Source organism: Anopheles coluzzii, chromosome 2 (genome assembly GCF_943734685.1).
Source record: "Anopheles coluzzii chromosome 2, AcolN3, whole genome shotgun sequence".
NCBI lineage: Eukaryota > Metazoa > Arthropoda > Insecta > Diptera > Culicidae > Anopheles > Anopheles coluzzii.
Genome location: NC_064670.1, coordinates 90,110,290 through 90,137,454, shown reverse-complemented (window position 1 = coordinate 90,137,454; position 27,165 = coordinate 90,110,290). Strand labels below are relative to the sequence as shown.

General features: G+C 42.0%; 2 protein-coding genes and 1 long non-coding RNA gene across 3 annotated transcripts; 2 read left to right on the top strand and 1 right to left on the bottom strand.

Annotated features, from left to right (window-relative positions):
- Positions 1–514: 514 nt before the first annotated feature.
- Positions 515–1,244, bottom strand: LOC120950266 (uncharacterized). The gene is made up of 2 exons (XR_005751112.2): positions 1,168–1,244; positions 515–1,094 (listed from the first exon to the last, which is right to left on the bottom strand). It is a non-coding gene; the product is annotated as an uncharacterized LOC120950266 (long non-coding RNA).
- A 3,910-nt stretch (positions 1,245–5,154) lies between these two features.
- On the top strand, positions 5,155–7,334 carry LOC125906782 (histone H1-like). The gene has a single exon (XM_049607228.1). It carries the CDS (start codon positions 6,446–6,448, stop codon positions 7,193–7,195), a length of 750 nt encoding a protein of 249 aa, XP_049463185.1. The 5' UTR covers positions 5,155–6,445; the 3' UTR covers positions 7,196–7,334.
- A 16,260-nt stretch (positions 7,335–23,594) lies between these two features.
- Positions 23,595–25,437, top strand: LOC125906778 (histone H1-like). Its single transcript, XM_049607223.1, has 2 exons — positions 23,595–24,618; positions 24,864–25,437. Exons 1-2 carry the CDS (start codon positions 23,873–23,875, stop codon positions 24,955–24,957), a joined length of 840 nt encoding a protein of 279 aa, XP_049463180.1. The 5' UTR covers positions 23,595–23,872; the 3' UTR covers positions 24,958–25,437.
- The last annotated feature ends 1,728 nt before the right edge of the window (positions 25,438–27,165 follow it).

The following is a 27,165-nucleotide window of genomic DNA, read 5'->3' as shown; positions in this document are numbered from 1 at the left end:
ACTGGTGTTGATGATGTTGTGATTGCCTTGTTCTGTCTGCTGATGTGCTTAGAGGAGGCAAAGTTTATAAACCTCAGACCGAGGCCATTTGTTATTTTGTGCCTCTTCGAAACCTCCTTCCGTACGACCTCAGCATTAGTCCCAAATGACGATCTTCACATCGTGTATTGGACAGTGTACTTCGTCTCGAGCTGCGTAAACAAAAGATCCTTTCGAATCTTTTGCAGAAGAATCAGCCACGAATCTTCAACCTCCGATGAACCGGCCATTCGTTTGTTAACCAGCCATTATTCGATTTACCCTCTGTTGCATCGTACCCAGCAGCATGAACGCAGTACCGAGCTCGCACGTCTCTTCATCGCTCTAGTAGATCGTGTAGTTACTGCGGCATTGACGCACCATCACGCCTTTTAGCACAACTCCTCAAGTGGTACTTTCTCCAAGCCGCGGGCCCAGACCTCATCAAGCGCAATTTGGGTCTTTACCTATGATGAGAGGATTTTTCAATTCCATGTCCCGAGCTTCCAATCGATAGTCCTTTTTCCTGGTGAGGGTCTGAATCAATAGGTCAGATATTCTTCTTCTCGTTGACTGTTCATTGCGGTGAAATTGTAACGAGGGTTGCTTGCATGGCCCCTCCCCTAAACTACGCACATAGCATCATCGCCATCACCATCGCACATGAAAGCTAAATCACCCTCCACTAGTAGTTCTTGCAATTTCTATAGTTCCAATAACATTTCATCGTTCTTCCTTAAGTCCTTTTTCCTGCGAGTGTCTATTGCTTATTGAGGGTTTGTTGCTTGTGGTTTCGCTAAGGTAGCTTGTAAGGCCTCTCTTCCACCTCCAGTATCGTCGTGGGGCCATCGCTAACTAACTGTTTATAGTCCCTGCAGCAAGTCAAGACGAGAATAACAAGAACAGTCCTTGAGGAATGGCAGGGGGAAGAGGGGCGGGGGGATTTAGAGCCGCTACTAATATGGAGAACAGACGCTACTAAGTAAATGACGCATTCCTCGGGAATTCTCTAACTAAAGCATGTGCGTATGAAACACAAGGGGAGGAGGTACGTCAAACGGTGATGATACTGCTGGCTATAACAGATAAATAAAATAAATAAATTAAGTCAAATGGAGTGCATCGATTTAAACATCTATTTCCACTTACTCAATGTTATTCCGAAAGATTTTGTCTTGCTCACGAATATTAATTCATTGAACCATACCAGATTTATAAATAACGGTAATCGGTGAAATCCCCTAAATTCAATAACTAAAAATCAGAATAGTTGTTATTAGTTCTCGATATGATTCGATATGATTTCAATTTCAAACAATATAAATATAAGAAGAAAACGAATGTTAGAAATACAGTGAACCCTCTCTTATTTGAGAGGCGATGGGACTGTCGAATAAGAGGGGTTTTCAAATTACAGAGGTGGAAAGTGAATGAAAGGTCCATCCAAACAAGAAAGAGACAGAACATTTAGTATGCAGCCTTAGGCAGCGGTCTAATCTTGTTGCGCGCAACATTGTTGCTCGGCAACATATCGCTGAGGTGGTCTATGAATGTTGCTGGCAACATTTCGCTTTGACATTGTTTAGCGTAAAAAAATTGCCAATTAACAGCTCAGAGTTTATTTTTTATCATTCACTTGTTGAATGAAGTGTTGAAAATTTTGTTTCTACACCAAAAAATGTTTTATAAATGCTTAAAATCCAAATTTAGCGGATGTCAACAAAACGCACACTGCTGCTGTGTCATTTCATACACCCGATTACCATGGCCAAGGTAAATAGAAAATGTTGCCAGACAAAAATCAAATTGGTTTGATTTTGGCCGGCAACAAAGTTGCGCTAGCTGTCAAAATCCATACATTTTGCCAGCAACAATGTTGCGCGCAACAAGATTAGACCAGTGCCTTAACTGTTGCTATAGGAAACTGCGAACAGGATTGCCAATTTGAGCATACATCATTCAATAACCATGGCAACACCATACACAAATAAGAGGGACACAGATTTCAGAGGTTTTCCAAATTAGAGGAACAAAAATGTACTGGAAATCAAGGGACTGTGCAAAATGTTCAAATAAGAGAGGTTTTTCAAATTGGAGAGGTGTCAAATAAGAAAGAGTTCACTGTAGAAGCAAAATAAAATCTTGCCCTCATTCAGTTTCTCGCAAGCAAACTATAATGATAACCTGTAGAGTAAGAACGTGTGGGCGCGTGAAAATTTTGGCATTTCATTGAATGCCATCGCACCATACAGGATGACAGATGGGTACATACATTTCGACTAAAATGTTTAAGCCATGTTGATTTTGGTTATTTTTTTCACGCTTTACGGCGTCTAGTTGCACGGTTAGGTTAAATCTCGTGTCACTTGCATAGAATCGCATGTCACAGATATCAAATGCTTATAGGGTAGGTGTAACAATTGTTGAGCTAACACCTATTGTTGTGCTATCAACAATAAGATCAAAAATAAGGAAAGATTGTGGTTATTTGCGGTTTTATATCCATGTATTTGTGTAATTTATCGTATTTCCTTATTTTCTAACAACTTTCATAATTATTCGAAGTCAACTAAACAAATAATCAATTAAAATATGATCACCATCCAAAACTCAACCACAGCTTAGCGATTAGCAAAAAAATGGTCTAGACTACTTGACGAGCGCAGAACCTATGCCAAATGATGTTAAAAATTCGATTATGATTTCTTAACACTGAAACAGCACAGTTTTTGATCGTTTGATAATGTTAAGTAATTATTTTATCGAGTTGAAAAATAGCACAACAATTGGTGCAAGAAAAACTGCAATCTGTCAATTGATATGCTATGCCAGTGCTGCAAAATGTCATGAGTATCACGAGATTTTCACCAACGAAAACAATGAACATATCCGTGGTAGCTTGATGCTCATTGCTAATAGTCAATAAAAGTGCGTCATGTCATGCTGAACACGACATGTGAATTCTTGAGTCCAACGTGATACTCTGACTGAAAAGCTTAGCTTAATGCCGGCGCAATCATAATCATGATTTTTTTCTGGCTGCCAAATGCCACTATTTCAGTCATCAACACTCATGACTAAAATGAAGCTCAAATCAGATTTCGTACACAACTGAGATGATCAGTGACGTTACTCAAACAGTTGGAGTATCAATCACATGCTTGGTGACATTTTGATTAGCACCCAACTCTTGGTCACTCACTTGGTCACTCACGACATTTTTGTCGACAGTAATCACGACATTCTTGGAATATACTTGGCACGTGGGCTCTAACAACAAAATGAGCATGATTTCTCCCTCTATCTGTTTTGATTATCTGTTGGGTCAAATAGAGAGAAAAAACATGCTCATTTTGTTTCTTGGAACCACTCGCAAGCACCGCATCTCTCCCATGACTGAAAATGTCGCGAGAAAGTGACTAACCAAGAGTTGGTTGCACACAATGTCACCAAGCATGTGATGGTCGCACCAATTGTTTGTGACTCTGATCATCCCAGTAGAGTTAGTGACGCTGACATGATTTCGTTTCAACCCGAATTTGTCATGACTATGTCAGTGACGTTTTGCAAAACTGATCACAGCAAAAAAAGTCGTGACATAGTGACTGACCAAGCGATGGCCGCAAACATGTCATGAGCATGTATTGGTCACACCAACCATTCTGAGTATCACCTCTGATTATCACAATTGAGGACGTGACGCTGATATGGATTTTTTATGATATTGACAGTGACATTTTGCAGCACTGTGCTATGCTATGCTCATGCCTGTAAGTTTTACTGTCAACAAACAACATTAGTATTTCACTTGGAAAATCGTACAAAGTTGACATTTTAAACCTTATCTTTAAATTATTAAATTTTATTGATTTGGAACATTTAGTTATCAAATTTTAAAAATTTTAATTCCTTTAAAACATTCCTCTTGATGTTAAAAATCAATTTGGTTAGATCAAACAATCCTAACACAACAATTGGTACACAACTAGCACAACATTTGTAACAAATAGTACAACAATTGGTTCATGGAAGAGGTTTTGGGAAACGGCTATAACTTTAGTTTCTAATTTACAAATTGTAAAAGCAATAATGTAGCTAAGATGTGTGTCTATCTCCTTCACCATTGTTTATGAATTTTTATTCGGTAGTGTTGTCACATTTCTTATTAAAGTCCAAACGCTGTATAAACTCGTCCATAATTGGTGCACCTACCCTAGTGCGGCTACCATTTCATTTATTATTTATTGAATTTTGATAAAAAATTATATGTTTTATATGTACGATACGTTAAGGTTTATTCGTGATTGATTTCATCAGATATTACATACTTAAGGTATTTATGCAAGGAAAACAAATTTGTAAAAAAAATTGAATAGCTTAGAACTTTTGTTGCTATAGTAATTCAAACAAACGAAATCTGTGAAAAATCCAAAAATGGGCCCCTTTCCGTTTTTAGATCGTAGGCTAAAATTTCAACCTAATAGCTGTTTGAATTGCATTTCAAATTTGGCTATAAAATCAACATGCTATGAGAAACATGCTATGTTATATAGTTATAAAATGTTATAAAATCAACATGCTATGAGACCACCTGGTCTACATACACCTTAATTCTAGATTACACTACCTGATCTCTTTAATGTACCTTGGAATAAATGCAAAAACCAACTGGTTTTGCCATTTTTTCGAATTCGAATCTAATTCTAATTTTGAGGCTAAAGTAATCTATGATGAAAATTGCCGGCTAGTTTTGTGAGTGGTTTTGTATATAGTGTTGACATGATTTCAGCCATAAACTGTCAAACTCCATTCAAAAACTCTAACTAGAATCGTGAAGGGCCCCAATATCTGAACGCAGATCATATAGATCTGGTGTTCACCACGTGTATCATGCTTCATTTTAAAGGATTATTTGACCGTTATTTCATTTGCTAATGAAACAACTAAAAACCCTTAATACAGTAACAATAGTTCAATTTCCAATTGTGGTAGGCGAACTCTACAATTTTGTAGTTAATTAAAAACACTTCAAGATTATATACATAGAGAAGACACGATTAATTAAGAAAATTCCTGAGGATATTTCAAAACCGCATCCGGTTACGAGAATAGGACAGGCCTGAATAATGCCAAATGCTTCAAATTGTGAGCATCCTGAAATCCACGAGCAAAAGCGTTCTCTATTGGATTACAAGGGAACTATGAGTGCTTTTTTCAAACTTGCCAGTTCAAAAGCTGTGCCCATAACAAAGATCACGCAATTGAACGCACGAATATCCTCAATAAGACAATCGACTATGCTATATGCTCTTCCGCCAAGAAGACTAAGTTAGACATAATGTATGATTATGTGTAATCAATTTTGAGCGATTGTTTTATTTCGTTTCGATATGTTTGAATCTTTCCGAAAAACGCTTGTGTGTTTTTTTCACCTGACTGTTATGTTGTCCGGCCGGATGTAATGCGCCACTGGCTAATGATACAAGCCTCACACATTTGGTACCGAATGTTCCCGGAATCGTATAACAAACACATTGCATGACAATTACCTGTGGACTACACCACCGACCACATTTCATGCCGATTGTGGTTCCTTATTCCTAAATTGCACCGATCCTGTGACTCGATCCACATCGGCTTCCATACGCCATCCGTAGCATATCATCTCTGATGCACATCTGTCAAACGCCACGTAGAGCAAACTTTACTTGCATTGCCTTGGTGAATTGTGGAACATTATTGATCATATCCAAATTAATACAAGTTTAAGTACGCATTTTTTACCAAACTTTTCATTTATCATACATACAAATGCATAGAACATGAATTATTTCTTACTATCTCGATACACCAAGCCAACCCAAACAAGCAAACGTCACTCGGTTTTCGATCGATCTGACGCTGGAGGATGCATTTTGTTTTGCCATTTTAATACACTTTGCTGCTACCATTTATCATTCATTAGATGTACTTTGGTAGGAAAAATGTTAAACTCACTATTTTACCACCCTTAAGGTGTCGGAAATGCGGTTTACAGGAGATATACCACAAAACATCCCATCCTATCGCTGCAGCGTCTCGCAAATCCGCACTTCTATCGCTATTTTCGTCTTCGGTAGAGCTAGTTTAGAGGTAAAGTATACATTTTTTGAAAGCCTAACATTTTGCCAACCCGAAACAATCATCTGATTCAAGTGTTCAGAGCAAATATGTGGTTATTTTCGATAGAAAGTACAACAGTATTTTTGCAACTTTCTTTGACAACCGCATCGAAAATCTGACATAAGCTTTCAATGTGTTTCCTCTCAAGTTCCCAAATTCGAGTCACCCCCGAGCATAGGTGAGCATAAGCATAAACATAAACATTGCTGTGTCAGTGTGTGAGTGAAAGCGAATAACCCCTCAAACAAGCGCGAAAGCAACTACGATGGCCGATTCCGCAGCGACCGAAGTCCCGGCTGCAGCAGCTGCTGCCCCAGCCGCCACGGCCAAGTCACCGAAGAAGCCAAAGGCGGCCGCCGGCCCCAAGAAGCCCAAGCAGCCAGCGGCACATCCTCCGGTCAACGAGATGCTGCTGGCCGCCGTCAAGGCCCTCAACGAACGCAACGGTTCCTCGCTGCAGGCGATCAAGAAGTACGTGGCGGCCAACTACAAGGCTGACGTGACCAAGCTGGCCACCTTCTTGAAGAAGGCCCTCAAGACTGCCGTCGCCAACGGCAAGCTGGTCCAGACCAAGGGAACCGGTGCGTCGGGCTCATTCAAGCTCTCGGCCGCAGCTAAGAAGCCAGCAGTGGAGAAGAAGAAGAAGGCAGCGGCCCCCAAGAAGTCGGCCTCTGCCGCGGACAAGAAGAAGAAAACCGCAGCCAAGAAGCCCGCCGGAGAGAAGAAGGCCGCCGCCAAGAAGACCACCAAGAAGGCTGACGGTGCCGCCGCCAAGAAACCGAAGGCCGCCGCAGCTAAGAAACCCAAAGCCGCCGACGGAGCGAAGAAAGCCGCCAAGAAACCGGCAGCCCCGAAGCAGAAATCCACCAAGCCATCCAAGGCCGCGGCTGCCAAACCGAAAGCACCGAAACCAAAGAAGGCAGCAGCTCCCGCTAAGAAGGCCGCCGCTCCCAAGAAGGCTGCCGCACCCAAGAAAGCCGCTGCCCCCAAAAAGGCAGCTGCAGCCAAGAAGTAAACCACCTACTACACGTTATACTGCATGCTTCTACAACAGCATTGCAATAACGCTCTCTTGGTTCCAAGCAACAGTCCTTTTCAGGACTACAAATCGAATCATTCAAGAACTTCATCATTTCATTCGAACACCTTACATATTACATAGATCGGCGGATTACTCCTGCTCGGTCGAATACTGCATGGCTTGTTCAGCTGGCATGCCATCAAGTTTGTTGTCGTTTCTCTTTCTCTCGTTTTAGATTACATTTTGGCACGCACAACAGGAAATTATCCCAACGGCCAAGCTTTAAGGCCAGCTCACACATCGTCTACTTATTCCCAACTCCGCTGTGATTCCGAAAAACATAGGGCCTGCTGCATCCATGTAGTTTTGCCTGACTGTCGAAGTATAGCGGAAACGTCTTGTACAGGAAAATCGAACCGTCAAGCGTGCTCCAAGCTCTGCGACCTCTTTATTACCGCAAGTCCTAAGCTCTGAATTATCAGAGTAGAAAATGTATGGCTCTGTTTGTGAAAATGACGCTCATCTATTTTGGCGACATCCCAACAATGTTAATACACAAGAACAGGTAATGACGGTTAGTGCATGCTACGACAATGTCCAACGAAACCTCACTATGAACATGCTCTCTAGCGACATACACGCGACGAACATGGTTTTTCGGAGATTGAGCCAGTTTTGCCATACGCCAATGTGCCGTGATAGCTATTGGTACCCTAGCCATTCGGTACAATCATTTACGACCAGTCCATCGATGATGCCTACCCGTAATGTACTGTACTACTCAAATTAAACGGGCTCATCCAAAATTACATTTCTAACTTACCCTTCGTTTGAGGTGCAATATTACATTGAAGGTAGTACCAACAACTGAACGAACCTAATACCTTTACCCATTTTAGGATACAGAAATCATCATGTACACCTGTTGGCTTAAAAATAGGAACTTTTTTTTTTGCGGAAAGACATAGTTCTTTTCAGAATTATTTGGTAGCCCTGAAAAGGGCTTTTAAGTGGTGGTTGGGAGGTGGTATTGCGGTGTTCCACAGAGCGAAAACACATTCTAATGGTCAATGTGTTGACCATCATTGTCTTTCACTGCCTGGCAGCGCGTAGCTGCCTCGGATGATGAGTTTCTGTCATGTGCTTACGGGTATGCGTTTCCCTGGAAGCGTGCCCATGGCGCATCGGCTGAGGGTGCATGCTGGTTCTTGAGCTGCTGGTTCCGGAAGCTGCTGATGTTCTTCGGCAAACCGAATGCGCGCTTCTCCGTGGTGCGGCAGCAGCTTCCGAACCTTCCTTCCGCTTCTGAACTCTCCCGGCACCGAACCCAGCGTCGTGTAAACGGCGAGACACCGTCTTCGACGAAACTTGCAATCCAAGTTCCTGCTTGATTCGAGTGCAAGTTTTGGAAGGGTCCGCCCTGCTCTTTTTAACAATCTGCGCGTCAACGTTAGCCGTTGTTTTTCGCGGACGACCTGTCGACTTACCCGTAGCCTCGCTACGAATGGCGTTGTTCACAAACGTCCGCGAACGGTCGAACGCCTTGCAGATTGTCTTTATTGGGACGTTCTCACGAAACAGCCCCTGAATATGTTTTCGCTCCTCTGGTGTGCAGTGCTTTCCGCGACCCATGATTATTTTGTGGAATTTTTTAACAGCAACCTTACACCTTGACAACTAACTGAAGACTAAAGCGCAAAACGGCTTGGCTCTCCTTTTAAACTGCCGCGAAACGCTATCGTCACTCGTAACTCAGTTGCGTGTCGCAACTCGAATGAGATTATATAGAGGAAAGCGGGGCAAAATGGGCATGTTAAGCAGTTTTCTGAATATTCCTTTGAATATGTCACAAAACACAATTTTTATTTCATTATTTTAGGGCTCCACCCTTATCTATGGATTAAAATTGCCACATAGAATGAAAACAACAAAAAACATGAAAATAATGTGAAATGAAAGTTGATGTTTTACGAGAAGCTTTTTTGACACGCGGCATAAAATGGGCATATCCCTGGGACAAAATGGGCATATGTAAACAAACTGTGAAACGTCAAAACACTGGGGCAATATGGGCCACAACAACTGCGCTTAGGTAATGGTCTATACTTTTGCGCACGTTTCGTGAAATGTATTTTTCGTTCTATCTTTTGATTTGCTGGTCAGAAAAGCCCTTAAAATTCTTAAAAAATATGTTATCAAAATTAAAACTGTTTTTAAACGTTCAAATCTTCAAAATCGAATCTTTTGAAGCTGTGCCTGTTATCATTTTTGAGGCGACAAATACAACACCATAGCCTCACCAAGCGCCGTATGTCAAAAGCATCTGCCCATTTTGCCCCAAGCGTAACTGCCCATTTTGCCCCACGTAAAGCATTTTTGTATTTTTTGTTATATTAGTAAAAATACGCATTCAATCGCCTTGCTTTCTTCAGACAAATTGTAAAGAAATATCATATCTTTAAAAAATTATCATGAAAAACTTCAACGCATCCCTGTGACACTCGTTTAAGCTTATTTTCGAAATGGCAAAAATTACATCAATATGCTGCTAAACCTTATTTTGCATTTTTCTTAGTTATTTGTTATGTAAGGGTTATGAAACTTACATGGTGTTCATAAAACACTCTAATGAATACATTTTGAGCATTGGAAAGTATCTTTGTAGTCAAATAATGCTTAAATTGAGGGTGCCCATTTTGCCCCACATGCCCATTTTGCCCCGCTTTCCCCTAAGGCAAAAATTGGCGATTGCAACTTCAGTACGCCTCGCACTCTTGCCGAAAAGAGGTGAAAGAACTCCGTTGGAGCCAAAGCCTCTATAAACTATTCCAACAACAACAACACTCTTGCCGATGACACACCTAGCGCACGCATTGAGCCAAAACCCAAGGCAGGCCTTACAACTACACCGATCTCGGGGAAGAGAAACAGGAAGGTGAGAACACCAGAGGAAGCAGAGGAGGTAAAACGGGCAAAGAACGATGCCCCAAATTGTAACCAGATAGCCCCAGAACCTATTGAAGAGCAGGAGAAATCAGAGAGTAGCGAGTTATGGAGCACGGTGGTCAGCAAAAAGGCCAAACGTAAGGCTACAATAGATTCGGCCACAGATGTTGGTCAAGGTAGACCTGGTGCACCAAATGGTCCAACTAAACTGACCTCATGGCGACCGAAAACGGAGGCGATCCTGGTCGAGACAAACGAAGTGTCTACACACAAGGACATACTTCGAAAACTGAAGACTGATCCCGAGCTACAGCCGTTTGGCAAACAAGTCGCACGAGTTAGAAGTACCAAAAATGGAGGTTTACTCTTTGAGCTAAAGAAGAACGATGGTACCTACAGTGAAGATTATTCCGAAAAAATCCAAAAGGTCATCGGAGAATCCGGAAAAGTAAAAACCCTTGGGCAAATGGAGACTGTCGAAATATCTATATCGCTATATCGATGAAGAGACAGAGGCAGCTGATGTCGAACGAGAAGTGCGAAATCAATTTGCCTGCACCGAAGGCTGAAAATTGGAAGTAAGAATGAAATCTTCTTACTCGGGTATGCAGACTGCCATCGTTAAACTTCCAGCAAAGCTAGTGCCGGCGATGACAGCAGCAGGGAAAATACAAATAGGCTGGTCAGTCTGCCCAGTGCGGGTCAGCACTCCGAGCAGAAAATGCTACCGCTGCTGGCAAACGGGCCACATCTCACAGGACTGCAAGGGTCCAGACAGGAGTAAATGCTGCCTGCGCTGCGGAGATGAAGGTCACTTCGCTTCTGCGTGCCAAAAAACTCCTCGATGTGTGTTCTGTCCAGCTGGTTTCAACGCGCATCATTCGAGTGGAGCATTCTGCCCAGTGACGAAAAAAACAACATCATGGAAGTAGTCCAGATAAATCTGAACCACTGTGAAACAGCCCAGGACCTCCTGAGCCAGGTATTGATTGAAGAGGAGGCAGATATTGCTATTATATCAGAGCCTTACAGGGCTCCAATCGGATCTACGAATTGGGTGGCTGATAAAACTGGCGCAGCAGCAATTTGGGCGGTGCGAAGATATCCCATTCAGCGGGTTGTTTCAAAAACGTTCGAGGGCTTCTACATAGCCGAAGTTAACGGAGTATTCTTTGCCAGCTGCTATGCACCTCCTAGCTGGGAACCAGAAAAATTTAGTGAAATGCTTAACAATCTATGTGCAGCACTGGAGGGATGCAGTCCTTTGGTGATTGCCGGCGACTTTAATGCCTGGGCTGTCGAATGGGGGAGTAAACGGACAAATAACAGAGGAGAGGCAGTGCTCGAAACTTTTGCCCAACTTAATGTAGTTCTGGGAAACGTCGGCTCAACCGCTACCTACAGCAGAAACGAAAGGACATCTATGATAGATATTACGTTCTGTAGCCCATCTCTGGTCTGGCACCTACACTGGCGCGTCAGCGATACTTTTACAGGCAGCGATCATCGTGTGATACGGTATGCTGTCAACAAGGGGCAAATGAGTAAACTAACTTTGGCGACGACAACGGATATAAGAGGTTGGAAAACACAGAGCTTTTGCGAAGACTGGTTTGTAGAGGCCCTGAATTTCGGTGACTTTGGAGACGTTGCAAATCCTTCTCAGCTCGTGTCTGCACTGAGCCGAGCGTGTGACGTCACAATGTCTAGAAGGAAAACACCAATAAACACCAGACCACCGGAATACTGGTGGAATTCTTCGATCAAGAAGCACCGAGCTGAGTGCATTGCTGCTCGTAGGAAACTACAACGCGAGAGCAATCCTTCTAACAGAGAGCTACTGAAAATTATCTACGTCAAGCTAAGATCAGATCTTAAAAGGGAGATAAAGTTGAGCAAAAGAAAAATATTCCTTGAGCTACGCGACGAAATAGCTCGGAAGCCTTGGGGATTGGCTTTTGAAACTCTTATGGACAAAAGAAGACCCAAGGAGCCTGTGGAAAGATGCCCCGTGAAGCTTCTCCAGATAATCCAGCAGCTGTTTCCTACCCATGGCCCTCCGCTACTGAATTCGATTATCGACTCGCCAGAATCCACCCCTGTGCCTATTACGACCACAGAGATTGAAAAACTCGCAGATCGCCTCAAGTGTGGAAAAGCCCCCGGCCCAGATGGTATCCCCGCTGAAGCAGTCAAAGTGGCCATGAGGATGTTCCCTAGGGTGTTCCAAAAAGTTTTCCACAACATACTTACGACAGGACAGTTTCCATCAGTGTGGAAGAAGCAGTTGTTAGTCCTGATACCAAAGCCAGGGAAGACTCCAGGGAATTTATCAGCCCTAAGACCACTGGGACTGATCGACGTACTGGCCAAAGCACTGGAAATGGTAATTCTCGATCGCTTGACACCATATACAGAAGGAGAACACGGCTTATCAGATCGTCAGTTCGGTTTCCGCAAGAAGCGCTCCACGGTTGATGCGATACAGGCGGTACTGGTAAAGGGTGATGCTGCCTTTCAACGGAAGCGATGTGGGGCTCGTTACTGCGCGATCATCACCATCGATGTGAAGAACGCCTTCAACTCTGCTAGCTGGGAGGAAATAGCAAAAGCTCTAGAGCGCATGAAAATCCCCTTGCATTTGTGTCGGCTACTGAGAAGCTATCTCAGCGGGCGCGTTCTACAGTATAGCACGGAAGCGGGAACAAAAATAGCTACCATCTCTGCTGGCGTACCGCAAGGATCAGTACTTGGCCCCACCTTGTGGAACATTATGTACAACGGAGTATTAACCCTGGCCCTACCCACAGGAGCTGAGGTCATCGGGTTTGCAGACGATATTGCACTGACTGTCGTAGGAAATAGTGTAGAGGAGGTCGAGTTGCTGTCTACGGATGCTGCCGGCAGGATTGACGATTGGATGCGAGAAATGAAGTTGGAAATAGCACACGCCAAAACGGAATTTATTCTCATAAGTAGCCACAAGGAGGTCCAAAAAGCGCACATAATGGTAGGCACTAAGCAAATAGAATCTATAAGAAGCCTCAAATACCTTGGAGTTATCATAGATGACAGATTAAAGTTCCGAAACCATCTTGAGGAAGTTTGCATAAAGGCCACAAAAACTGCAAACGCGTTGGCTAAATTTACACCCAACATAGGTGGTCCAAGCAGCACAATAAGACGCTTACATGCCAACGTAGCCATTTCTAATATAAGGTATGCAGCACCAGTATGGGCACACATACTAAGAAATAAACAGAACCAGTACGCTATAAATAAGGTGCACCGAAAAATGGCCATACGCGTTGCTAGCGCGTATCGTACCATCTCATATGAAGCAGTATGCGTAATTGCGAGTATGATGCCCCTTTGCATCACCCTAGAGGAGGACTCCGTAAATTTCCAGAGCTCACGCGCGGGAGATACTCGTGCTGTATCCCCAAAGGAGGCAAATGAGGAGTCCATGCGAAGATGGCAGGCGGCTTGGAATAACGCTTGTAATGGGAGATGGACCTTCACGCTAATCCCCGATGTAGCTATGTGGATAAACCGGAAACATGGTGACGTAGATTATTTTGTCACGCAGATGCTCTCTGGCCACGGGTGTTTCAGGAGCTACCTCCACAAATTCCGGCACGCTTCTTCACCTCGATGCCCAGTATGTAAGGACAATGACGAGACTGCGGAACATGTAATGTTCTACTGTCCACGTTTCCTAGAGGAGCGCCTGCTGCTTGACACGAAGTGCAGAACCGCCGTAAGACAGACCAACCTAGTGCAGCTGATGCTACATAGCGAAGAGTTGTGGGAAGCTGCAACAACATGTATGAGACTGATCCTGACAAGGCTGGACCAGCTGTGGAGAGGAGATCAGGACCTGGGACGCGTGTGAACGTGGTACGGTTTGGAGTGTTTTGTATGTGTGCCCCATGGAGCAGTATGCGAAGTGTGAAGTGCTTGGTGTATTGATTGTGAGCTCTATTGCTGTGTGATGTTTGATAGTACTTTGGATCTGTCTCGCGAACTCTGGTTCATTGTGCAATAGCGAGGATGCAATGCTAATGCATAAGCCCTTCCCCAAGAAGCATACCGAAAGGTGAACCCATGGGGAAGGGTATATGGCCCAAGGAGGGGGTTTACTGGGTAAGAATCCCATGTCAACACCCGTGCGACAACGGGAGTCTTTCGAAGATTCCCCCTCCTTGTAAAACAAAAAAAAAAAAAACACACACACACACACATAAGCGTGCGTTTAACAAATGATGACGTAATTATGCATTTCACACATACAAACACCTCGGCATACCTTAAATATCTCTTTCCAAGCCAATTATGTCGAAAAAACTAATAAAAATAGAAAAAATCCTTTTTTTGTCCAGTAGTGTACCTAGCGGAATTTGGGGCAAGTGTGTCACGTTAAGGATTTCAAGCTATAACTCACTAAAACGTGTTTTTCAAAAGCCGATTTCAATCTCATAACCATTTTACATCTATTTCCTCACTTAAAAATGAGTTTCGCTTGAAAAAAGTGCAAATATAACAGTTTTTGAAGCGTTTTAAAAAGGGTCCAAAAAGACGTTGTTTTTTGGGCTATGGGGCAAGAGTGCCACTCGTATGGGGCAAGACGGCCACCTGGTTAAAATAACCGTATTTCTTTGATAATTGGAAATTATTACGTTTGTACTAGGCATGGGCAAAACGATTCTTTTCACCGAACGCGAACGAACTAGTTCGCTCACCAAAAAGAACCGAACACGAACGACGATTCTTTCGTTCTTTGTTTCATGAGGTTTTTATTCACAAAGAACGCTCGTTATCTTTTTCATTTACCCACCATAGACGCATACTGTAGCCAAAGAAGTACTCATTCTGCGGTTGTAACCAATCATTTAAAAACATTAAACACTCGGCTGTCTGGTCAACACAATTCATCGCAAAACCGACCAAAAACTAGCATGTAAAAAACTAATACGAGCAAAAATGTCTCCTGCATATATTGTACCCCATGCCTTATACACACTTAAGGATTCTATTTAAAAAAAAAACTACTTAAATATGGATCAACATGATGAGCGCAATCAATTCAGTTCAGTTCATTCGCGAACAATGAATAATCCGTTTGAACGGGCTCGATCTATTGAATTGTATAGGTATAATTTCCATGCCAACAGAACACAGATCGAACACCAGTTCGAACGCGTTCGATGAATTCAGTTGTGTAGGTACGATTTATACACCAACAGAACACAAATCGAACACCAGTTCGAACGCGTTCGATGAATTCAGTTGTGTAGGTTCGATTTACACACCAACAGAACACAGATCGAACACCAGTTCGAACGCGTTCGATGAATTCAGTCGTATAGATACGATTTCCACACCAACAGCACACGTATCGAACACTGCTGGACAAATTCGACGGCGTTCGAGGAATTGAGTTGTATGGGTACGATTTCAACACCAACAGGGTACATTTTGATCTCTGACGACCCGTTCGCACGGTGCGAGAAAGAGCGAGAAAGCAATATGATTTTGCACGTTTCATTACCACATTTATGTGTGCCGTCGAACACTGAACGGAACGTTCGAACGCGTTCGGTGTAGTCAGTTTCTTCCAAAAGTCCTGGTCGTTCTTTTTGTTAAGAACCTCGTTCGTTCGTGCACTTTACCGAACTGTTCGAACGGTGCGATTCTCGTTCATTTTACACATGCCTAGTTTGTACCACTAGTGTATGTATTCCTACATTTCTTGAGTCACCAATGAACCCCTTTTCATCACAAACTGTATCGCAATATGGGTTGATGCTGGTCTGTTTTTCCGGAGTAGAAACCGCTCGTAAAAGCGGACCATACCACTGAACGCTACAACAATGTTTACATTTTTGACAGCTCGCGCCTATGAAAGATGGTGGCACACTTGCCCCAAATAGAGATGGCTCTTTTGCCCCAAAAGTTGTTACTTTTTTTAAATTGAATATTTCAGTGACAAAAAGAAAGTTTTTTTCAACTAACCCCACAACAAATTTCACGTTTTCTCAGCTATACGGTGGTGTAAATATTTTCTCGGTTGATTGTTCGCATTTTTGAGAGCTTATTTGGTTGGATGAAAAAATTATAATATTCTGCACAATTTTGAAGCTCAATATAAATCAGTTCAAAACAATGCGAAATATCGATTGGTCAATATGAAATTCGGCTCAGTATACCTTGTCATTGGAAAGCAACCAACAGTATACACAATTGATCATTAAACTAAAGTTTTTAAGGAAAAATGCTTGGTGGCACTCTTGCCCCGTATGGCACACTTGCCCCAAATTCCTCTATACTTCTTCAACCTTACATGATGCTTTGTCCTAATTAGTACGACGTACTTTTTCTTCTTCTTCTTCTTTGGCACTGTTGTGTATGCACACCAGCGGTATATACAATGTTTGATGGGCACACCTGCCAAACTATATACACCGATGTACAGGCGCACCAGCCGTACATACACCTCGAGCATCATCCAAGCCGCCGGAGACGCAACGAGCTTGCGACGACATCGGGTATTCGCTTCGAGACAGCTAACTGAGGAACTATGTCGTTTTATTGAGCTAAATAAATAAAAGGAATTATTTGTGAACAAGAAATAAAACATGGTGTCAGAAGTGCTGGTCAGCTAAAAGTTAAAGGACGTCATCAATATCGTCATAATCAGGAGTAATTGGTAAAAAAAAAAGTGCTGAGTTGTGATCATCTCTACGCCATTTTGTTTCCTATCCTTCGAAAAACTCTGGCAACTATAGAAAATGGATGCGACGCAATTCGCTCTATTTTTGGAACACCAGACGAAAATGCTGGGACATATGATGAAACAAATGAGTAGCCAAAATTCACCGAGCACAAGTAGAGAAATTTTACATGCTCCATCCGTGCCAACACCGTCACCGCTGATGCTAGAGGGGGACATAGAAGAAAACTTAGATTTTTTTGAGAAAAGCTGGAAAGATTATTCGCAAGCAACGGGAATCGATAAGTGGCCAGAAAGTCAGGCAGAACAAAAGGTGAGTTTTCTGCTATCCATCATTGGGGAAGAAGCAAAAAAGAAATTCTTTAATTTTGAGCTAACAAGTGACGAACGTGCGACACCAGAGGCAGCGCTTAGCGCAATAAGAAAAAAAATTGTCCCAAAAAGAAACATTTTGTTGGACCGTTTGGATTTCTTTAATGCGGAACAATCAGGCCATGAATCTATAGATGAATACTGTACGAGATTAAAGGTACTGGCAAAAGTTGCAAAACTGGGTACATTGTTAGATGAAATGATCATATACAAGCTCGCTACATCAAATAAATGGCCAAACATTCGTCAAAAATTGCTTTGTATGTCAGACGTAACCGTACAAAACATATTAGACATATGCAGAGTAGAAGAAATTTCCTCTCGTCGAGTGAATGAAGTCGAACCCTCAGTAAATAAAATCAAGAAATTTAATAATAGACAAAAAAGCTTGTCACAATTAAAATCTTGCAAATTTTGTGGCAATGAACATGAGTTCGTAAAAGGAGCCTGTCCAGCATTTGGAAAAAAATGTCGCAAGTGTAATGGCAAAAATCATTTCGAAAAAGTATGTCGAAAAAACTTCCACCGCGTTAAAGAAGTTAAAGAAGAAGCCACCTCAGATGAATCTGCTTCAGAAGATGGCCATGAATATACAATAAGCAAAATAATAGATAATTCCAATAACGGTGGTAGTGTGGCTGCTGAGTTATTCTTAAAATATAAAAAAAAATGGAAGAAAATGATTTGTGAAATAGACACTGGAGCTAACACAAGCTTAATTGGCAAAGAGCAACTTTTAGATGTTTGGAAAACAGACACAGCTATACAATCATCTAAAACTCGTTTGCAAGCTTTTGGGGGATACCCAATTAGCGTTTTAGGTGAAGTAAAAATGTCATGCCATCGAAACGGAAAATGTTTTAAAATAATATTTCAAGTCGTAGAAGGAAATCATCGTCCGCTACTATCAGCTAGAGCTTCCCGAGAGCTTGGATTGGTTAATTTCTGCAATATTGTTTCAATTCAAGAGCCCATCACAACAAACTCAGAAAGTTTGATCAAAAAGTATAGAATGAAAGCTTATAAAATTGTAGATAATCACAAAGAATTATTCGAGGGCTATGGGAAATTTGAAGGAAAAGTAACATTGGAAGTTGATCCTTCAATTTCGCCATCCATTCAACCGCCACGACGAATTCCGATAGCTTTGAGAAATAAATTAAAAAATGAATTAAGCATACTGGAAAAGGATGGCATTATAGCTAAAGAAACAAGACACACTGACTGGGTTAGTAACATAGTGATCATTCAAAGAGGCGATCCTTTAAAAAAGAACATTCGTGTATGTTTAGATCCTATACCTTTAAACAAAGCACTTTTAAGACCCAATCTACAATTTACAACTTTTGACGAAATACTTCCGGAGTTAGGAAAAGCCAAGGTGTTTTCTACTGTGGATGCTCGAAAAGGCTTTTGGCATGTTGAATTAGATGACCACAGTAGCAAACTGACAACATTTTGGACACCGTTTGGAAGATACAGATGGCTAAGACTTCCGTTTGGTATTGCACCAGCCCCAGAAATATTTCAGATGAAAATATTGGAAGTAATTGACGGTCTGCCAAACGTCGAATGCATAGCAGATGATTTATTAATATATGGAACCGGAGAAACATTAGAAGAAGCTCTTGCCAACCATAATTCATGTCTCAAAATGCTATTCCACCGTTTAGAGCAGCGCAACGTAAAACTAAACAAAGATAAATTAAATCTATGTCAAAGTTCTGTCAAATTTTATGGTCATGTTTTAACAAACAAGGGATTGCAGCCAGATGAGTCTAAAATATCTGCTATTAGAAATTACCCCAAGCCGTTAAACAGCAAGGCTGTACATACATTCATAGGAATGGTGAATTATTTGAGTAGATTTGTACCTAATTTGAGTACCAATTTAACACATATGAGGAAATTAATTGCAAACAATCAACAATGGCAATGGACAGAAATTGAGCAAAAGGAGTTTGACACAGTAAAAAATCTGGTTGGAGATATCAGCACTCTAAAATATTATGATGTTACAAAACCGTTAGTGCTTGAATGCGATGCAAGTAGTTTCGGTTTAGGAGTTGCAGTCTATCAAGAAGATGCTATCGTTGGATATGCATCGAGAACACTAACACCAACAGAACGAAACTATGCTCAAATCGAAAAGGAGCTATTAGCGATATTATTTGGTTGTATCAGGTTTGATCAGCTTCTAATTGGCAATCCTAAAGTAACGATAAAAACAGATCACAAACCACTCATCAATATATTCAACAAACCTCTTTTGTCAGCTCCTCGCCGTTTACAACGCATGTTATTGAATCTCCAACGTTATAATCTGTCCATCAAATTCGTTAGTGGAAAAGAAAATGTTGTCGCTGATGCGTTATCAAGAGCCCCAGATGAAAAAGATGAATCATGGGATCAGTATAAGAAACTAAATATTTATAAAATTTTTGAAGAAATTGAGAATATACCTCAGCAGCGTTACTTAAAAATTACGGATAATCGCCTTAAAGAAATATCAGAAGAGACTAAAAAAGACCAAACATTACAAACACTAATACAATATATACAAAGAGGGTGGCCTGATGAAGCAAATAAAGTGCCTGACAGCATTAAAATATACTTTGGCTATCGGAATGAGCTATCAGTAGAGAACGATTTAATATTCAGAGGCGATCGTATTTTAATTCCACAAATCATCCGCAGAAAACTAATTGACTGTTGTCATATAAGCCACAATGGTGTAGAAGCTACACTGAAATTGGCCAGAGCGAATATTTTTTGGCCAGGGATGAACTCTCAAATCAAAGATGTCATAAAGAATTGCACTGTTTGTAACAAATTCTCAGATTCACAACCAAATCCACCAATGATGAGTCACGACATTCCAACACACCCGTTTCAAATGATATCCATGGATGTATTCTTTGCTGAATATCGAGGCGCAAAAAAGAATTTCTTGGTCACCGTAGATCACTATTCCGACTTCTTTGAAGTGAACATCCTAAAAGACATGTCTCCTCAATCGGTTATTTCAGTATGTAAAGAAAATTTCGCGCGACATGGTAGGCCACAAAGAATAATAACTGATAACGGAACAAATTTTGTGAACAAACAAATGCTCTCGTTTGCAAAACAATGGGACTTCGAACATGTTACATCTGCACCTCATCATCAACAATCAAATGGGAAAGCGGAAGCGGCAGTGAAAATTGCAAAGAGGCTCTTAAAGAAAGCTCAGGAATCAGATACTGATTTTTGGTATGCGCTACTAAACTGGAGGAATATCCCCAACAAAATCGGATCAAGTCCTGCGGCTCGTCTATTTTCAAGGTCTACTAAATGTAGTGTTCCCTGCTCAGATATTAATTTACTCCCGAAAATAGTAGAAAACGTCCCAACAAGTATTGAAAAACATCGTAAGAAGGCAAAAGAACAATATGATAAAAAGACACGTCGCCTACCAGACCTGGAAATAGGTTCACCAGTCTTTGTTCAATTAACACCGGAGACGTCAAAGCAATGGACCCCGGGAAAGGTTTCAGAACGCCTTAATTCTCGTTCATACGTCGTAGATGTGCATGGAAGAAACTTTCGACGAAGTTTGGTGCACTTAAAACCAAGGACTGCTTCTCCTACTTGCACATCATCACAAGAAGATAACGTCCACCCTTGCGAGTATTCTTCGCCAACACAACTGTTAGATGAACCATCACAGAACCAGCCGCATGATCGTCCTAGACGAAACACAACATTACCATCCCGCCTGAAGGACTACGTATTGAATTAGTGTGGGGAGGATGTTGTGTATGCACACCAGCGGTATATACAATGTTTGATGGGCACACCTGCCAAACTATATACACCGATGTACAGGCGCACCAGCCGTACATACACCTCGAGCATCATCCAAGCCGCCGGAGACGCAACGAGCTTGCGACGACATCGGGTATTCGCTTCGAGACAGCTAACTGAGGAACTATGTCGTTTTATTGAGCTAAATAAATAAAAGGAATTATTTGTGAACAAGAAATAAAACAGGCACAACAACCGCTGCTGGTCAAGGCCTGCATATACCCACCTAGTGAATTGAGCTTGGCTTTCAGGGACTTATTGTTACCATAGCACGATAGTCAGTCCTACGGGGGCACGGTCTATTCGGGACTTAAACTCATGACAGGCATGTTGTTACGTCGCACGAGTTGACGACTGTACCACCAGACCGGCGCCGTACTTTTTCTACTGGTGTGATAATCTCAACTTTTCCGCGATCCTCTAAGACTTTCCTTCTGAACATTTCTGGGCTGTTCACTCCCCTTAAGCTCGCGCCGCAATCCTGTTTTAGCTGCTATCATCATGACGTTCAAGAGAAAGAGGCGAAAGAACTCCTTACGAGCCAAAACGTCTATCTAACATATTATCAACAACATGTCTTTGGGTTAGTTGAGCTTATATGCTTCCAACATTAAGAAAATGCTTCTATTTACATAGCAACGTCGTTTCGTCGCTTGCCAACACAACAAGCAAGGGCACTCGCTAACAACATGCCAATGAAGCAATCACACCCACTATAATTTCCATTTTTCTTCTGTAGGGGTTTCAAATCACTAATTAATGTCCGTAACCGTTTCTTTATTCCAAGCTTGCTCAAATACGACAAATACTTTTTAATACGTTTTAATACGACAAATACGTTTTAAACAGACTACTAAAACAGATATTGTTGTCTATGTCTAATCAAAATTAACATTATCGATATTTATGATCACCAATCTATTTCAAGACAAAACTTATTCTATATAACAAAGCTGTACATATTTGCTGTTCACCGCATGTAGCTCCTTTTCCAACAAATATTTGTAAGTCCACTCATCTATTATTATTTTCCATTTTTTAAACTTATTTATAAATAAATAATGATAACGCCCACTCATTTGCTACTGACACGACCAAAAGACCCATCGGCATTGGTTCTAGTTCCTATCGCGCTAGGCGGACTATACCATTATGTTGTCATTTACAGATCACATAAAAGATTATAAACAGAAGACACGACTACTTTACTCCTTTCCAGGGGATATCTCAAAAACGCATGCCGTTTTACAAGAAAATTTACCCGGTTCGGGTTACGAGAGAATAGGATAGGCCTGAATAATGCCAAATGCTTCAAATTGTGAGCATCCTGAAATCCACGAGCAAAAGCGTTCTCTGTTGGATTACAAGGGAACTATGAGTGCTTTTTTCAAACTTGCCAGTTCAAAAGCTATGCCCATACCAAAGATCACGCAATTGAACGCACCAATATCCTCAATAAGACAATCGACTATGCTATATGCTCTTCCGCCAAGAAGACTAAGTTAGACATAATGTATGATTATGTGTAATCAATTTTGAGCGATTGTTTTATTTCGTTTCGATATGTTTACATCCTTCCGAAAAACGCGAATAGTCTGTGCTTACTATAAAATCTATTGGGTCAGCCAGCACCACAATCATCTAGACAATTCCCTCAGGAGCATCTAGACAATTCATTCAAATTTCGCTCCACATGGTGACCATGAGAGGCTCGTTGTATCATGTCCACAATCAGACTGTTAGAAGACATCCTCATAAAAATGCCTTGAGTGTTTTTTTCACCTGACTGTTATGTTGTCTGGCCGGATGTAATGCGCCACTAGCTAATGATACAAGCCTCACACATTTGGTCCCGAATGTTCCCGGAATCTTATAACAAACACATTGCATGACAATTACCTGTGGACTACACCGACCACATTTCAAGCCAATTGTGGTTCCTTGTTCCTAAATTGCACCGATCCTGTGACTCGATCCACATCGGCTTCCATACGCCATCCGTAGCATATCATCTCTGACGCACAACTGTCAAACGCCACGTAGAGCAAACTTTACTTGCATTGCCTTGGTGAATTGTGGAACATTATTGATCATATCCAAGTTAAAACAAGTTTAAGTACGCATTTTTTACCAAACTTTTCATTTATCATACATAAAAATGCATAGAACATGAATTATTTCTTACTATCTCGATACACCAAGCCAACCCAAACAAGCAAACGTCACTCGGTTTTCGATCGATCTGACGCTGGAGGATGCATTTTGTTTTGCCATTTTAATACACTTTGCTGCTACCATATATCGTTCATTAGATGTACTTTGGTAGGAAAAATGTTAAACTCACTATTTTACCACCCCAGAGGTGTTGGAAATGCGGTTTACAGGAGATATACCACAAAACATTCCATCCTATCGCTGCAGCGTCTCGCAAATCCGCACTTCTATCGCTATTTTCGTCTTCGGTAGAACTATTTTAGAGGTAAAGTATACATTTTTTGAAAGCCTAACATTTTGCCAACCCGAAACAATCATCTGATTCAAGTGTTCAAAGCAAATATGTGGTTATTTTCGATAGAAAGTACAACAGTATTTTTGCAACTTTCTTTGACAACCGCATCGAAAATCTGACATAAGCTTTCAATGTGTTTCCTCTCAAGTTCCCAAATTCGAGTCACCCCCGAGCATAGGTGAGCATAAGCATAAACATAAACATTGCTGTGTCAGTGTGTGAGTGAAAGCGAATAACCCCTCAAACAAGCGCGAAAGCAACTACGATGGCCGATTCCGCAGCGACCGAAGTCCCGGCTGCAGCAGCTGCTGCCCCAGCCGCCACCGCCAAGTCACCGAAGAAGCCAAAGGCGGCCGCCGGCCCCAAGAAGCCCAAGCAGCCAGCGGCACATCCTCCGGTCAACGAGATGCTGCTGGCCGCCGTCAAGGCACTCAACGAACGCAACGGTTCCTCGCTGCAGGCGATCAAGAAGTACGTGGCGGCCAACTACAAGGCTGACGTGACCAAGCTGGCCACCTTCTTGAAGAAGGCCCTCAAGACTGCCGTCGCCAACGGCAAGCTGGTCCAGACCAAGGGAACCGGTGCGTCGGGCTCATTCAAGCTCTCGGCCGCAGCTAAGAAGCCAGCGGTGGAGAAGAAGAAGAAGGCAGCGGCCCCCAAGAAGTCGGCCTCTGCCGCGGACAAGAAGAAGAAGACCGCAGCCAAGAAGCCCGCCGGAGAGAAGAAGGCCGCCGCCAAGAAGACCACCAAGAAGGCTGACGGTGCCGCCGCCAAGAAACCGAAAGCCGCCGCAGCTAAGAAACCCAAGGCCGCCGACGGAGCGAAGAAAGCCGCCAAGAAACCGGCAGCCCCGAAGCAGAAATCCACCAAGCCATCCAAGGCCGCGGCTGCCAAACCGAAAGCACCGAAACCAAAGAAGGCAGCAGCTCCCGCCAAGAAGGCCGCCGCTCCCAAGAAGGCTGCCGCACCCAAGAAAGCCGCTGCCCCCAAAAAGGCAGCTGCAGCCAAGAAGTAAACCACCTACTACACGTTATACTGCATGCTTCTACAACAGCATTGCAATAACGCTCTCTTGGTTCCAAGCAACAGTCCTTTTCAGGACTACAAATCGAATCATTCAAGAACTTCATCATTTCATTCGAACACCTTACATATTACATAGATCGGCGGATTACTCCTGCTCGGTCGAATACTGCATGGTTTGTTCAGCTGGCATGCCATCAAGTTTGTTGTCGTTTCTCTTTCTCTCGTTTTAGATTACATTTTGGCACGCACAACAGGAAATTATCCCAACGGCCAAGCTTTAAGGCCAGCTCACACATCGTCTACTTATTCCCAACTCCGCTGTGATTCCGAAAAACATAGGCAAAACTACATGGATGCAGCAGGCCCTGACTGTCGAAGTATAGCGGAAACGTCTTGTACAGGAAAATCGAACCGTCAAGCGTGCTCCAAGCTCTGCGACCTCTTTATTACCGCAAGTCCTAACTTCTGAATTATCAGAGTAGAAAATGTATGGCTCTGTTTGTGAAAATGACGCTCATCTATTTTGGCGACATCCCAACAATGTTAATACACAAGAACAGGTAATGACGGTTAGTGCATGCTACGACAATGTCCAACGAAACCTCACTATGAACATGCTCTCTAGCGACATACACGCGACGAACATGGTTTTTCGGAGATTGAGCCAGTTTTGCCATACGCCAATGTGCCGTGATAGCTATTGGTACCCTAGCCATTCGGTACAATCATTTACGACCAGTCCATCGATGATGCCTACCCGTAATGTACTGTACTACTCAAATTAAACGGGCTCATCCAAAATTACATTTCTAACTTACCCTTCGTTTGAGGTGCAATATTACATTGAAGGTAGTACCTACAACTGAACGAACCTAATACCTATACCCATTTTAGGATACAGATATCATCATGTACCTATACTTCTTGAACCTTACATGATGCTTTGTCCTAATAAGTACCACATACTTCTTCTACTGGTGTGATAATCTCAACTTTTCCGCGATCCTCTAAGACTTTCCTTCTGAACAATTCTTGTCTGTTCACTCACCTTAAGCTCGCGCCGCAATCCTGCTTTAGCTGCTATCATCATGACGTTCAAGAGAAAGAGGCGAAAGAACTCCTTACGCGCCAAAACGTCTATCTAACATATTATCAACAACATGTTTTTGGGTTAGTTGAGCGTGTATGCTTCCAACATTAAGAAAATGCTTCTATTTACATACTAACGTCGTTTCGTCGCTTGCCAACACAACAAGCAAGGGCACTCGCTAACAACATGCCAATGAAGCAATCACACCCACTATAATTTCCATTTTTCTTCTGTAGGGGTTTCAAATCACTAATTAATGTCTGCAGCCGTTTCTTTATTCCAAGCTTGCTCAAATACGACAAATACTTTTTAAACTGCTGACTTCTTCATTTGGAAGACGTTTTAAACAGACTACTAAAACAGGTATTGTTGTCTATGTCTAATCAAAATTAACATTATCGATATTTATGATCACCAATCTATTTCAAGACAAAAATTGTTCTATATAACAAAGCTGTACATATTTGGTGTTCACTGCATGTAGCTCCTTTTCCAACAAATATTTGTATGTCCACTCATCTATTATTATTTTCCATTTTTTTAAACTTATTTATAAATAAATAATGATAACGCCCACTCATTAGCTAATGACACGACCAAAAGACCCATCGTCATTGGTTCTAGTTCTTATCGCGCTAGGCGGACTATACCATTATGTTGTCATTTACAGATCACATAAAAGATTATAAACAGAAGACACGACTACTTTACTCCTTTCCTGGGGATATCTCAAAACCGCATACCGTTTTACCAGAAAATTTACCCGGTTCGGGTTACGAGAGAATAGGATAGGCCTGAATAATGCCAAATGCTTCAAATTGTGAGCATCCTGAAATCCACGAGCAAAAGCGTTCTCTGTTGGATTACAAGGGAACTATGAGTGCTTTTTTCAAACTTGCCAGTTCAAAAGCTGTGCCCATACCAAAGATCACGCAATTGAACGCACCAATATCCTCAATAAGACAATCGATTATGCTATATGCTCTTCCGCCAAGAAGACTAAGTTAGACATAATGTATGATTATGTGTAATCAATTTTGAGCAATTGTTTTATTTCGTTTCGATATGTTTACATCTTTCCGAAAAACACGAATAGTCTGTGCTTACTATAAAATCTATTGGGTCAGCCAGCACCACAATCATCTAGACAATTCCCTCAGGAGCATCTAGACAATTCATTCAAATTTCGCTCCACATGGTGACCAAGAGAGGCTCGTTGTATCATGTCCACAATCAGACTGTTAGAAGACATCCTCATAAAAATGCCTTGAGTGTTTTTTTCACCTGACTGTTATGTTGTCTGGCCGGATGTAATGCGCCACTAGCTAATGATACAAGCCTCACACATTTGGTCCCGAATGTTCCCGGAATCTTATAACAAACACATTGCATGACAATTACCTGTGGACTACACCGACCACATTTCAAGCCAATTGTGGTTC

What these genes read in the sequence shown, in the direction of transcription:
- LOC125906782 (XM_049607228.1), top strand. Translation starts at nt 6,446, where the DNA reads ATGGCCGATTCCGCAGCGACCGAAGTCCCGGCTGCAGCAGCTGCTGCC.
- LOC125906778 (XM_049607223.1), top strand. Translation starts at nt 23,873, where the DNA reads ATGGCCGATTCCGCAGCGACCGAAGTCCCGGCTGCAGCAGCTGCTGCC. An exon ending in AAGGCAGCTGCAGCCAAGAA is followed by an intron (nt 24,619 to 24,863) that starts GTAAACCACCTA and finishes CTCTCGTTTTAG; the next exon opens with ATTACATTTTGGCACGCACA.